Below are 14,696 nucleotides of genomic sequence, written 5' to 3'. Positions count from 1 at the left end.
CTAAACCTTGCACTCTCACGTACACTCTGCTGTGGTTATTACCGTTCTTCACCTCCTTGGCAAATCAGTTCCACTTACTCTATTAATGGACACGACCATGTGGAAGGAGGAAAAAGAAAATCATCTTGCCTTGCTTTCTAATTTCCTAAATTCTAAGTAACCCTCAGGGTTAAAAAGAGCCCAACTTCCATGCTGATTGCTCTCAGATACCTTCCTATTCAGGAGAAAACAGGGCAAAGGGCTATTTTCTTTTATGGTATGTCACTGAATGGTTATTTATCATTTTGACTTAATAGCTCTAATTACAAAAGACAGTGTCATGGGATTCTTTTTTTAAAGGCAATTTTCTTTGTATCCCAGTGGGAGAGTTAGAAAAAATTTACAAAGCATCTGCCTCATGCATTTTCAATTGTTCCTGGGTTTTATCGAGGCTATTATTTTCTTGATAGGAAGATTTTTACATTTTCAAGTAAGTTTTAACTTTGTGTTGCATTGACAATGATGTTTCAAGACTCTTATTATGGTTTCATGCCATTAAATAAAAAAGAAAGATACAACTTGTCAACCACTGAATTGATCACTGTTTAGTAAGAACATGCACTGGTGGAGATGGGATGTGAATGTACAAAATCCGTCAGCTGGCAGAAGAGCCTCTGGAAATGTTAGAACAAGGAGTTATTATAGCACAGAGAAGGGGGAGATTTTTACAAACTTCAACAATCAGCATGGTGTTAGGCAATGCTCTCTCTTCTCAGGAAAACATCCTAGATCCTCAATCAATCAGGAAGACCAGAATGTTGTGCTGATTATTTGGGGGGAAGACACATGCTACTTCTTTCCTCTTGGCTGACAAATGCTAAAGAGCACATCTGTTAGTGGGGCTAACAAGACAATCGGTGTGGGTCTGTGCTGACCATGAACGAGAGCCATGGCCCTGCCAGCTCAGCATCCAGGAGGCGGCAAAGGAGAAGAGGACAGAATACAGACCACATGGAAACACCAGTTCCGAGAGGAGAAGGTGCACCCTATGAGGACAGGTTGGGGAAGACTTTAAATTTTTAAGGGGTTGAAAATATCACTAAAAATTAAGCATAATATCTCAACTGCTTAAAATACAGCCAACAGACCTCTGTCGTTATAAACTAGTATTTTCGAGCTTGAACATTCATTATTAGAGCACTCAGAGATTAGATGGAAAAAACTATTCCAGACAGGATTACAGCTTTTATTAATACTTTCAAAAGCATTTAAATTTTTTCAATAGCAAGTTAATCACAGGAAACCAGAAAGGGGTTTGAGATAGCAATAATTGTACCAGCACGTTAAGTCTGTCTTTGTTGGTCCTTAATTTTATTATTATCATCCACTCTAAAATTCCATTTCACTGTGCATGCTCCTTTATGAGCAATGTGTTCATGAGAGAATAAAGTCAAACACTGTGCTACATTAAAATAAAAAGTAAAAAGTTAGAGGACCATAAAAGTAGAAGCAATTCCGTTGGCTTAATGGTTATTTTTCTTTTTCTAAATGTGCAGAAGGGAGAAATCTTTCTCTACTGTTAAAAATAATCAGCCCATCTATTTCATTTCTCATGACAAAGCGATGGGGATGTCTTCTCTTTGGGAAGCTTCTGCCCTGAAGGAGAACATGTCCCTTCCATTGTGTCAGACCTCAAACCTCTCTGCCGAGCTTCCTGTCAACACTGACTCCCCTCCAATCTCACAAAGGGGCTTAAAACTGCTTGAGTTCCTATAACAAGTTATTGGTGACCAGTGACTGTTACCAGCAGTAGATTTTCAAAGCTAGGAATTTAGCCAGGTAATAAAAGGCCCTCAACTTGTCTGATGGGTTCACCTGGATTACCAGATCCCATGGTCACCTGTTGAATGTTTTACAAACATGCAGTTCAGTGTACAGCAAATAGTAATAACCAAGCTGGAAAAATCACATACCCATTCAAATGCCTATTTAAGCTTGAGTATAGGAATCAAAGATGATTGAACAAACGGGGATTTCTGAGCCTAGGAGAAACAATTTAACGTGAATGTAAAACTCGGGCTTCCTTCTCATCCTTTCCGGCATAATTAAAAATAATGTTTCTAAAAGCTAGAACTTAACACAGTAGGTAAACCCATTTTATACAATTTTATGTTATATATATATTTAACATCCCAAAGAAATAATAAAATATCTTGGTACAAAAATAACACGTTAACCCGAATCCCTGGCTAATTTACTTGAAGAAGAGGGGGAAAATTGATGCTATTTATACTGCTTGAAAAATGTAAGTTTTCACTCAATTCTTTTCCATTTCCAGAAACACAAGTAGAAAATGTGAATGCCTTTCATCATCTTTACTCCCCATAACAACAAGGGAGGGGACACAGTGTAGCTAGGAAACCTAGAGACTGGATGTTGGAAAGCCTGGGTTTGCATTGGCTGCAGCCTTCTTAGCCTGGGGACACTTCCCTCTAAATCCTCTCTGAATCATGAGATTCAGACAATACACGTAATTCCTCCTGTGGTGGTTACTCTGCCCCAGTAGCCATCCCTCTTCTGCTGGTTTTCTCTGGGGAGCCACACCTGCCCCAGCCTCAGTTCGTGGGACTTAACCTCTGTATCCTGCCCTCCATCCAAGCTTCCACTGCTCCAGAGATGGGCATTCCATCCTTCCAGCAAAGTCCCCACCAAGACTCCCGTGGGCCTTACCAGGAAAGAGGTTCTCTCCTGCTGAGATTGATTAGCTCCACAGATACCCTGAGCCGATAAAGTCCCCTTGTGGTTTTCAGCTTATTTTTCTCTCACTTGTCCCTAAGAGTCCTGAATAAAACATTCCCAAGGTTGTGACTCCACTACGGATAATGAAAGAAATTAATGAAAATACTCACGATTATAATTAAATACTGGAGCTGGGAGGAATCACGAAGGTTCCTCCATTCTATACCCACCCCCTCATGATACAATACAAATTGGAATCCCTTTACCAAAGTCACAAAGACATTTAATGGTACAGAGTCTAGAACCTCTTCTGTGTTTTCCAAATATTAATATCCTCGACACTTAGTTTTATTTTATTTTATGTTTTGATACTTAGTTTTAAAACAATTAACTAGGTATGGACTAGGAGAGATAGTGAAATATAAAAACTGCCAGAGAGGTTTATCAACGTGAGATTTCTGGCTTTCCAGAAATAAAAATCCACCATGGCACAGATTTCATCTAATCTAAAGATGCTGAGAGCTAAACATGCTTTGGCTGTGGATTCCCTTGAAAAGGGAAAGAAAATGTCTCCTAAGACTCTAACTGTCTGCTGCTGCTGCTAAGTCACTTCAGTCGTGTCTGACTCTGTGCGACCCCATCCCTGGGATTCTCCAGGCAAGAACACTGGAGTGGGTTGCCATTTCCTTCTCCAATGCATGAAAGTGAAAAGTGAAAGTGATGCCGCTCAGTCATGTCCAACCCTTCCCGACCCCATGGACTGCAGCCCACCAGGCTCCTCCGTCCATGGGATTTTCCAGGCAAGAGGACTGGAGTGGGAGGCCATTGCCTCCTAACTGTCTAACAATTAGTAATAGCAATTCAAAAAAAAGAAACAAGTGCAAGGATATCTGCACATCTTAAAACCGTGTGAAGCCTTAAAATGCTATTCACATTCACTAAGGTTAGCATTTAGAGGAGAAAACTGTTTAAAGGCACATCCTAATGGCTTCTTAGAAAATAACAACAAAATAGATTTTTTACAAAGCTAGATCCTTGAATCATCTATATAATCTATCAATTGGCAATTACTTTTATTTCTGTTTGTACAGAGAGCTGAAACCAAAAACTTTTTCTTTATACTAATTCTTGTTTTAACAACCCTTCACAGAGAGACATAAATCTGGGATGACCACCTGAGCCCTAATTAACAGTTCTACTGCAAGACAGATATTAAGGCAATCAATTCCTTTTGTCAAGCCCCAGATGTGCCTGCTATTATTTTAATATTTTTTATTAGAAGTGTACCAATTTCTTTTTATCCTACCTTAAAAAAATCAAAATAATTTTGTTTTTTAAAAACAAAGAGTACCATTCTGCAGCTAAAATTCTGTTTAATTAAGGCTGTGTTTAATAGGTCTTCATTTTATCCCCTCCTAACTACACAGTAATACATTATCCTTTTTCAGACAGCCATTGACTTACTCATGTTTATCTATGAAATAAACATTGTGATTTTAAAATAGCAGGGAGCCATATCTGTCTTTGCTCACCACTGTACCATCAATGCCCTAGAACAGGTGTTCAGTCAGAATCTGATAAAGGAATAAAAGCAACACTTATGAGTTAGGTTCTCATACTTTGCCACTATTATTTTTCACCTACTCTCAATGTCAAATCAAGCAGAAACAGTGTAGGATGAATCAGGTGGGTATCTCCTGAAGTCCACACTTGGATTCTTTGAATATTACAATATCATCTTGTTGGTTATTTTTGCCCCTCGATTGTTTCCCAAATTTGATGTGGTTTGGGGAATGTGGTTTGGGGAATGTGGCACAGAAAAGTCTGTTTTTCTCTAAAAATGATCTTCTTTGCTTACCCTATTTTTCTAGTCAGAAAACTTAATTTTGTCAGGGACAAAGTAAGAAGGCCAACTATCTTTTTTATTATTCAATTTATATATCACAGGGCCCTAGTTAATGAAATAGCATGAGGGGGAAAAAGGGGAGTTACTTGGGTTGGTAAGACAGAGATAAAATAGTCATAATTGATAGACATATATTTGCCCATAAAGAAAACCCAAGATAATTTTAAAACTAGCTATTAGAATTCATTTAAGTTCAACACTTTTTATAGGCACAAAAACATCGGTTCTCATACAGGAAAAATAAACAATTAGAAAAGATAATAGATAATAGAAAATACTGTAAAGTTACAGTAATCCAAACAGTGTGGTACTGGCGAAAGCATAGACAAGTAGGTCAATGGAAGAGAATAGAGAGACCAGACATAAACCCACACAAATATAGTCAAATGACCTTTGGCAAAGGAGCAAAGGCAATAAAATGGAAAAAGGATAGTGTTTTCAACAAATGCTGCTGTAACAACTAGACATACAGACAAAACACACACATAAAAGAACCTAAACGCAGACCTAACACTCTTCATAAAAATGAACTCAAAATGGATCACAGACTTAAACGTAATGCAAAACTATAAAATTTCTAGGATGTGATATGCCTATGAATTTTCCGTGTGTGATATGACTTTTTAGCTATAACAACAAAGGCAGGATCCAAAAGAGAAGAAAGATAAGCTTGATTTATTAAAATTAAAAATCTCTGCTCTTTCAAAGACAATGTGAAGAGACTGAGAATACAAGCCAGAGACTGGGAGAAAATACCTGCAAAATATATCCAAAAAAGGACAATCATCAAAAATATATACAGAACTCTTAAGACTCAGCAAGAAAACAAGAAAGCTGACTGAAAAATGGATCAAAGACTTTAACAACAATCTCACCAAAGAAGATATAAAGATAACAAGTAAGCACATGAAAAGATATTCCAGATCACATACCATCAGGAAAATGGAAACTAAAACAACCAAATCTGAAACACTGACAGCAACAAAAGGTGGTGAAGATACAGAACAACAGGAACTCTTGTTCATTGCTGGTGGGAATGCAAACAGTACAGCGACTCGGGAAGGTAGTTACCAGGAGCAGCTTCTTAAAGACCTCAACATACTCTTACCACACGATCCAGAAATCACACTCTTTGCTACTCACCCAAAGTAGCTGAAAACTATGTGTGCATGTACGTGTCTGTGTAGATGAAAACTATATAAAACACACACACAGATGTTTACAGAAGGTTTATTTATAACATCCATAACTATCAAAACCTGGAAGCAATCAAGATGTCCTTTAGCAGGTGAATGGATATATAAACTATGGTACATCCAGACAACAGATTATTATTCTGTGCTAGGAAGAAATGACTTATCAAGTCATTAGTAGAAGACATAGATGAACTTTAAATGCCTATTACTGACTGAACAAAGCCAATCTGAAAAGGCTATCTACTCTATGATTCCAACTATGTGACGTTTAGGAAAAGGCAAAACTATGGGGACAATAACATAAGTGATTGCCAGAAAATAGGGGAGGGAGGCATAAATAGGTAGAGCAGAATGGCCCTGAAATGATTCTGTGTGATACTATAATGATAAACACATGTTATTGGACATTAGTCCAAATGCATAAAATGGACAGAACCAAGAGTGAACCCTAAACTATGGAGAGTGGGTGACAATGATGTGTCAACACAGGCTATTGATTATAACAAAAGTACCCCTCTGAGATGACAGCAGTAAGGGAGTAGGCCATGTGGGGACACAGGGTATATGGGAACTGTGTACTTTCTGCTCAGTTTTTCTGTGAACTGAAACTACTCTAAAAGGTAAAGATTATTTCGAGAAAAATGTCATGACAGACAAAGACAGAAACCTTAACTTTAAAAAAAAAAAAGCTAAAAATACCAGTAGCCAAAAAATAACAATCACTAAAAATAACAGTAACCAAAGGCACCAAAAAATACGTTAAGCAAAAAAATGTACAAAGCTTTAAGGGGACATTTTTAAGACAGTACTGAAGATATGAAAAAAGTGGAATGAAATCCTAGATTTATGAATGGAAACGCTTATCTCCAAAGTGCCAAATTTATCTAATGACCTATAAATTCAATACGGTTTAAAAACTACCAATAGGGGCTTTCATGGAACTTGTCAAAATAAAAATATGAATTTATGCCCCCATCCCTGGTGTATTTGTGTTTCATTCTGTCCCTGAGAAGCTGCCAATGTTGTCTTGACATTCCAAGCCCCACGGATGAAATAAGTAAGGAAAATAGAGATGTTAATCTCATGGCATAACAGTCAACTTCATACCAATCTTTGACTCTGCACAGTCTACTGTGTATGGGTCTTGCTTACTCTTCCTCATTACTCTTCACCTCCAGAAAGTTCAAACTTCTCAGCCTGACATCTGAAATCTACCTCTTTTTGCCTGGTTCACTTTGCTCCAGCCACTTTCACCTCCTTGCACTTTGCACGCCTCTGCCCAATGCCCTTGCCTGGACGTCCACAGGGCTCACCCCCCAGTGACTTCAGGTCTTTGCTCAAGGGGCCTGCCCATCCCACACTGTGTCAATTAGCCACCACCTCCTTCTCCAGCCCCATCGCTATTTACTTGCTCTGTTTGGCTCCAGCAATGACAGACTATATGTATTTTATTATTTTCCCAACTTTTTCTAAAACTTAAAAAATAAATCTATCCTCCAAGCCACTATCATCCCAACTCATTCTGACTGTAAATTCTGTCTCCTTATGGTTGTAGGAACATACAGCAGCTCTAGCACAATTCATTTCTAAGACTCCCTTCCTACCACCTGTATCCTGGTGTCCTTTCTCCCTCTTGATCTCCCCTATGCAAATACCCACGATCTAATGCCGTTCGCACTGCCTGGGCTCTGTGGATCCAGATCACTGTGCCTCACGTTTCTTCTCCACCACCTTCATAGTATCCAGGCTCCGCATCCTCTACAACAGCCAAATCAACAAAGACATAGTACAAACACAACAAGGTGTGTTTGATCCCAAAAGTCACCGAGAGAAAAGCAAAGTTTTAGTTTCTAGCTAGAAAAAGGAAGATGCAAAGTGTATGACTTCTGTTCTGAAAACATCTCTGTTCTAGGCATTTCTTCAAACTTTGGCAACTCTCTGATTTTGTCATTGTACTTTCACCCAAAAAGTCTTAGCCTAGTTTAATATTCTCCATGAAGCATCTCTCCTCTGTTTGCCATTCCATTCAGCACCAACCTCCTCGGAACAGCAAGGGCTGCGTCCTCCTGCTATTCTTCTTTTCAAAGCAAGTGTTCTCTACCTCACTGTCTGTTTCATACTGAATTTCAGCAGAGCATGACTTTCTCTCCTCAAGATGTAGCTAAGAGCTCCCTTTTCCTTTCCACTTATTACATTCACAGATTGCTTCCTAAGGTATTAGGAATTGGATTCATACTATCAGTTCCTATGAAACATGCTTGCTATGAAATGTTATTAGACAATTCAATTTTTTTTTAAGAAGCCACTTTGAGATGAGAAATATAAAACAGAGACCACCATTACACTATCTATTTTCCTCTGTCATTATGACAAGTAATGTAAAGTGGTTTGCTTTCTTTTGCTGGGTACCTAGACCCATGCTTGCAGTGGGCTGCAAACACATTTTTAATTTTGAATTTCAGTTTTCCTTGAAGCATGAAATAAAGCCAGGCAGTGAAATCTGAAAGAACTGTATATATGCCTGTGCTATTTTGAGAGTAGAATAAATAATTTTTAAAACAAATGGAGATATGCTTTCCGGACCAAATCTTCCCAGGATACATTCAACTGCTCACAGCACATGACATGTGAAATATCCCCAAAGAATCAGAATCTTCCTCCAGCCCCACAAAAGACTACTCACCAGACTTCCTCGCTTTCAAAGCAATAACAGCTGCGAGCTCTCTCTGCACCTAAGAAAATATTAGGGGGAAAACATCAAATTAGAATAAGAAAAACAGGTTTGTCTTTAGATCTGCAAACAAAGTTAAGAGCTGTTGAGATAAGAAAGTTTGCTACCATATTTTTGTTTGTTTTTAATAATATGGAAAAACTTCTGCATGGGAATTTTAGGCAGAAAACCTCAAAGAATCTAACCGACTTCTTTTAAAAAGAAATTATAAACAGTTGCCAGAATGTACACATTGGAAAACATTGTTACTTATGATGCTTTGATGGGATGTACCTCAAAAACATAGCTCTGTAACATTCAGAAATAATGCAAATAAATCATTAAAACAGGCACAATACTGTGGCAAAGATGGTAAATATTCTTTCTCTCTCAAAGATTCTAGTTTATACAGAAATTCTGGAAAAACTGAGGTAGGTGACCCTAGTTTAATTGGACTTCTTTCTGAATACAATGAACGATCACTTGAGGCCTGACAGGTTTAATAGCAACCATTTCAGATAACATTCTGCATTAAAGCAAATGCTATCAACACACAGGGAAGGTGAAATGGGAACAGGCAGGATGAACTTTAATATCCTAAGTGCCTTAAACCTCACTTATTGTCCAGATTTTTGCTTATTCACTCATTCTCTCTCTCTTCCCTGAACATATATGCTTAAATCCTTTCTCAAAAAGGAACATAAAGCAGAGACCAAGAAAGATAATCACAGTCATTTTCAAAGATAATGTGGGGAAAAAAAAAAAAAAAGATGACATGAGGATAATATCTGGAAAACCTTTGGAGGTTTGAAGGAGTAGTGGTAGTGAGTTTGGAAGGGTCCTGAAACTTAATGTGTTATACAAGTGACATTTTAAAGGCAGAGCGTGAAAGTTCAAGGTTAAAGAAGATGTGCTATGGAAATTAATCTGTTTACACTGATGTATGTGAAGGCAAAAGCAGCTCAGTGAGATGCTGGGACTCTGCCTGGGATCCATACCACAATGATCAAGGTACCATCTTCCCTGGAGAAAGCAGTCCACCCCCTCCCTCACACACACACACTGCTTTACTGTCAATGTGTTCCCTGGCTGACCAGTATGAATGCCAGTCTAAAGGGTATATATACTCTTGATTTAACCGATTCTTGGCTTCCTTAGGACTTCCTCAGGAAAATTATACTGTAATGAGAAGATAATCAGTCCCTCTCTAATGGTGGGAGTTTGAAATCCAAAAACACTCATGGGGGACTAGATAAAGAAGACGTGGTACATATATACAATGGGATATCACTGAATCATTAAAAACAATGAAATAATGCCATTTGCAGCAATACAGGTGGACCCAGAGATTGTCATACTGAGTGAAGGAAGTCAAACAGAGGAGGAGAAATATTGTATGAAACCCCTTGTATTTGGAATCTAAAAAGAAATGATACAAATGAATTTGCAAAACAGAATGAGGCTAACAGAAAACAATCTGATGGTTGCTGTGAGAAGGACAGGGAGAAGGGAGAGTTAGGGAATTTAAGATGGACATGTACACACTGCTATACTGATAATGGGTAGCAAACAAAAGACCTATTGCACAGCACGTGGAACTCTGCTCAATGTTATGTGGCATTCTGGATGGGAGGGGAGTTTGGGGGAGAAGGGATACATGTATATGTATGGCTGAGTCCCTTCGCTATTCACTGGAAACAGCACTATTTGTCAATCAGCTGTGTGTGTGTGTGTGTGTGTGTGCGCGCACACGTGTGTGCATGCTCAGCCACTCCTACTGCAATACAAAATTAAAAGTTAAAAAAAATAAAGAAAAATGTTCACAGATATAAAAATTTAGTTGAAGAACTTATGCAGAAAAAGAGAGCTGGGAGAGATATAAGTGATGATTAACCAGGGCAAAGCCTCTACAAGATGCTTGCATGCGTAGTAATAAAAAAGCAAAAAAATAAAACACAAATTAATGCCTGTTTTATATATTTGAAATTGTGTGTAAGGTTTATCGTACTAACAACCTCTCTCTTCAGAATTCTCCACTGTTACAGGGGAGAGTATTTGGAGGTGGACAAAGATACAGATTAGAAAGGCTGCCTGGGACTCTGTCAATGGCTTCCTAATATGTTATGGGCGCCCAGGGAAGACTTCTCTTGGCTCAGACATAGGAAGACAGCAGAGACAGAAAAAGATGCAGAAGGTGGCTCACTTAAAACTGTCTTTTCCACTCTCCTCCTTCAGTTTTCCATACCTGATACTCTCTCTTCATGAGAGCTTCACTTTTTCTTTCTCGATTTAGAAATAAGACTCAAAACAGAAGTAGCTCAGAAAAGGAAAATGTTTTGTTACCAACACTATATAAAACATCTCTGCAAAGATTTGGTGGAGAAAGAAAGGGAGAAAAAGGATGAGTAAGAAACCCATAGATCAGTTTTTGGGAAGCCAAGAAGATGGAAAAAAAAAAAATGAATAGTGAGAAAGACAAGAACTTCACAGTTAAAAATGAACCTAAGCTTTTTCTCTCTTCCATAAAATGAATGAGAATTCTCTACTGTACCACACCACATCCTCTGAACATCTGCAGTCAGAGAGGACATACAAGCGTTACATGGGGTGGCGTGTAGAACAGCTTCCACATTTCTGCCCCCGAGGGAAAACATTTTTGAGCAAGACCCTAAGGGCAGGTTACTCTTCCTCCAAAATACAAAGGGGGAAGCACTGATCAAACAAGTCACAAATTGGGTGAGATCCCGTTAGAGTCTCCTACAGACGGCTGGATGGCATCACTGACTCAATGGACATGAGTCTGAGTAAACTCAGGGAGACAGTAAGGACAGGGAAGCCTGGTGTGCTGCAGCCTATGGGGTTGCAAAGAGTCGGACACGACTTAGTGACAGAACAACAACATAGTATCCTCCTGGCACTTTTTTTTTTTTTTAGATACATCAGCAATCACTATTTCATTATTTTCAACTGTGACTAATGCCTGTCTTCTGGGCAGAAGCTCCACTGAGGCAACCAGCTTTTCAGCACCATGACTCAGGGCCATCAACATGCTTGCACTGACCCACAGGAGGTGGATGAAGAGGCGACTTTAAGGGAACAGAGACAGAACCCAGGGGAGGGGAAAAAGAAAAAAAAACAAGGCTGCTTGAGGGAGGACAAGGAAAATCCAGAGAGAAGGCACTCCCCCTAAGAAGGGACTTGGAGCAGAGATCTTCAGAACAAATTAGGACTCCAAGCCTCCTTTAGCAAATACTTGTTAGGTTTATTCTGAAAACGTAAACTTTTAACAACTGCAGAAACAGAGGCTAGACTTCTTCGTAAGCACTGATAAGGGGTTGTTGGCACTGAAAAAGAAACACAACACCCCAGCAACGCTCCAGTTTCCAGATGTCTGAAATCCTGGCCCACATTTCGATAACAACTTTCTGGGAACCCTGAGCAAAAACCAACCAGCTAAGATGCTCCTGAATCCCTAACACTCAGGAACTGATGAAGATAATAAATACGTGGCGACTTTCTCTCTGAGTTCGCCTGTGTGTGTCTATCCACACATAATCTTTTTCCTAATAAACACTTTACCTGTTTCACTTAAAAAAAAAAAAGAAGAAGAAAGTACAATAAATATGTGCTGTTTTCAACCACTAACTTGGGGGAGGAGTTTGTTACACCGAAAAGTCTTTTATAGACAATCATTTTTCTACTCGATCTACTTGCGCTGTTCTTTAATGTAAGCTTCTCTCATCACGACATAAATGGAACCCTCTTCTTAGATCAGTATCAAAAAATATATACATATATATGTATATTAAAAAATGGCCAAGAGCTATGCTCTGATATTCACCATTATTTTGATTTGAAGAGGGTGCTAAACCACAGCCTAGAAAATTAGAAGAAATGCACTGTTGTTAATCTGACAGGAAGTACATTCTCACAGTGGTCCATCACAAGCCTTTGTTGTTCAACTGCTCCGTCGTGTCCGACTCTTTGCGACCCCATGGACTGCAGCACGCCAGGCTTCCCTGTCCTTCACCATCTCCAGGAGCTTGCTCAAACGCATGTTCACTGAATTGGTGACTGAACATTTTATGTAATTCAGAAATGTACCCTACCTATGTCACACCCTCAGTGAAGTCTTATAATAAGAAATCAGGCACATTAATACTTCTGTAATGAAATGTAAGATTATTCATACCAAAGGGGATAAAGACAGACTAGGAGAAGTCTCAGGATTTTCTACTAAATATATTCAGTTTAGGTTAGATTTTGGCACCAGGTGGCAGAGTGGTAAAGAATCCACCTGCAGGAGACGCCAGAGATGCAAGTTCGATCCCTAGGTCAAGAGGATCTCCTGGAGTAGGAAATAGCAACCCCTTTCAGTTTTCTTGTCTGGGAAATTCCACGGACAGAGGAGCCTGGCAGACCGCAGACCACGGGGTCACAGAAGAGGTGGGCATCACTGAGCAACGAAGCACACAAACAGGCAAGTTATGAAAACCTTTTGTTTTTTAGGGCTCTTATATTTCAGATGTGTGAGTAATGGATCGTAAAGCTCTACCAATTTTAAGCTGAAGGTTTGTCTCCATCTTTTTCTCATGTTTCCTCTTGTCAAATAGCTATCAATCACTATACTCTGTCTAAGAAATGCTTTCTTTAAATAGCTTGGCTTTTCATCCGTTTTGAACCTGACTGCACATGAGAATCACCTGGGAAGCTTTAAAAAAGCAATTGATACTCGGGCCCCAACTAAATCAGAATCTCTGGGGGAGAAGTCCAGCCATCAGTATTTATTGCTGCTGCTGTTCCCAAGTTTCCTAAGCAATTCTACACTGTATCCATGGTTGAGAAGCACTGTTCTGTTTAATAAGACATCTTCACTTCTCCAAGACTCAACTTTTAATCTTGAAATCATTTCAACTGACAATCAATTTTTACTTTTTATTTTAGTCTCCTCTAGTTTAAATCATTTGTAAAGGAACATGGTCTTCACTGTGCTTTAGGTAGTAAATTTTTATATAATCCAATCAAATGGTTAAGATTCCATTACAACATCAGTGGTTTGACAGACCCAAGCAAAAGGAAAATTACAAGGGAGCTTTTAAAGAAGCTTAAACTTTAAAACATAGTTTACTCAATATAAAAAGAAACTTATAACTCAAAACACATCTGCAGCTTAGGGTATATTTGCTTTTGTGAATATCTAAATAGAGGATAATTAAGGGACTGATGAAACACATATCAAAATTTTCTCTCTCCTCTGGGTACCCATCGGCAATTTAAAAATGTTTTAAAATGTTGAAGTGTTTTGGCTTTCTATCTTTAATAACCAGCAGGGCTACTCACAAAATAGCCCTGAAATTCAACAAGAATTAGGGTTAGTCTCAGTTCCAGCATTTTGTCTGTTTTTCCCTGGCTTTATACAGCTTTCAGACTCAAAATGCAAATGCAATGAGTCTTGCATCAGCACAAGATTCAAGAGGCAACAGAAAGTGTCAAATACAAGCCTTGAGTGCCAGAGATCAAGACCATGGAGAGGTCAATGTGAGAAGACGTGGTGGCCTTCCTGGAGGAAGAGGCTCCTGAAAACCAAGCGTGAAGCTGGAGAAAGCCAACGAAGGTCACTGTGGGACAGACCAACATTGATAGCTAGCCAACGAAGGTCACTGTGGGAGACAGACCAACAGTGATAGCTAGCCAACGAAGGTCACTGTGAGACAGACCAACATTGATAGCTAGCCAACGAAGGTCACTGTGGGACAGACCAACAGTGACCGAAGTCTTAGCTAACCAAAGAGCCATCTTTACAAACTAATTTTACAGAAAATCATGAATTCACAAATTTCCTAAAGGTTTTTAGTAAATCTATTAATCTTAGAAATCTTTAAATTTTGATAATATAATCAAAATGTTTTAAAACACGTTTTCTCAATTTCCTAAATTAAATGTAAGAAGAAACATAATTCAATACACTTTCCTGTTTTATTCCCAAATATAGTTGCTTCCAAAACAGGGTTTAAAATTCTAGATAAATAAATAAATATGCTTATTAAAGCCATCAACATATTTTTGGATAAGATATAAACTGGGTACTGATGGTGGCTAGACTTCTGTCCCATGAAGAAATAGCCACATACTCAGTGACAATTTTCTTTGTTCCTCAGTGGCCCAT

At 38.7% G+C, this 14,696-nt stretch overlaps 1 protein-coding gene across 2 annotated transcripts in view; it reads right to left on the bottom strand.

Moving 5' to 3' along the window:
• RAPGEF5 (Rap guanine nucleotide exchange factor 5) overlaps nt 1-14,696 on the bottom strand; it is a 192,619-nt gene that overhangs the window by 129,034 nt on the left and 48,889 nt on the right. For both annotated transcript variants that reach the window (XM_070470214.1, XM_070470219.1), the window contains exon 6: nt 8,504-8,552. In XM_070470214.1, the coding sequence (XP_070326315.1) occupies nt 8,504-8,552 (49 nt within the window). The remainder of the gene's footprint in view (nt 1-8,503; nt 8,553-14,696) is intronic.

The sequence above is a fragment of the Odocoileus virginianus genome, chromosome 1, assembly GCF_023699985.2.
Source record: "Odocoileus virginianus isolate 20LAN1187 ecotype Illinois chromosome 1, Ovbor_1.2, whole genome shotgun sequence".
Lineage (NCBI taxonomy): Eukaryota > Metazoa > Chordata > Mammalia > Artiodactyla > Cervidae > Odocoileus > Odocoileus virginianus.
This window is presented reverse-complemented; position numbering and strand designations above follow the sequence as displayed.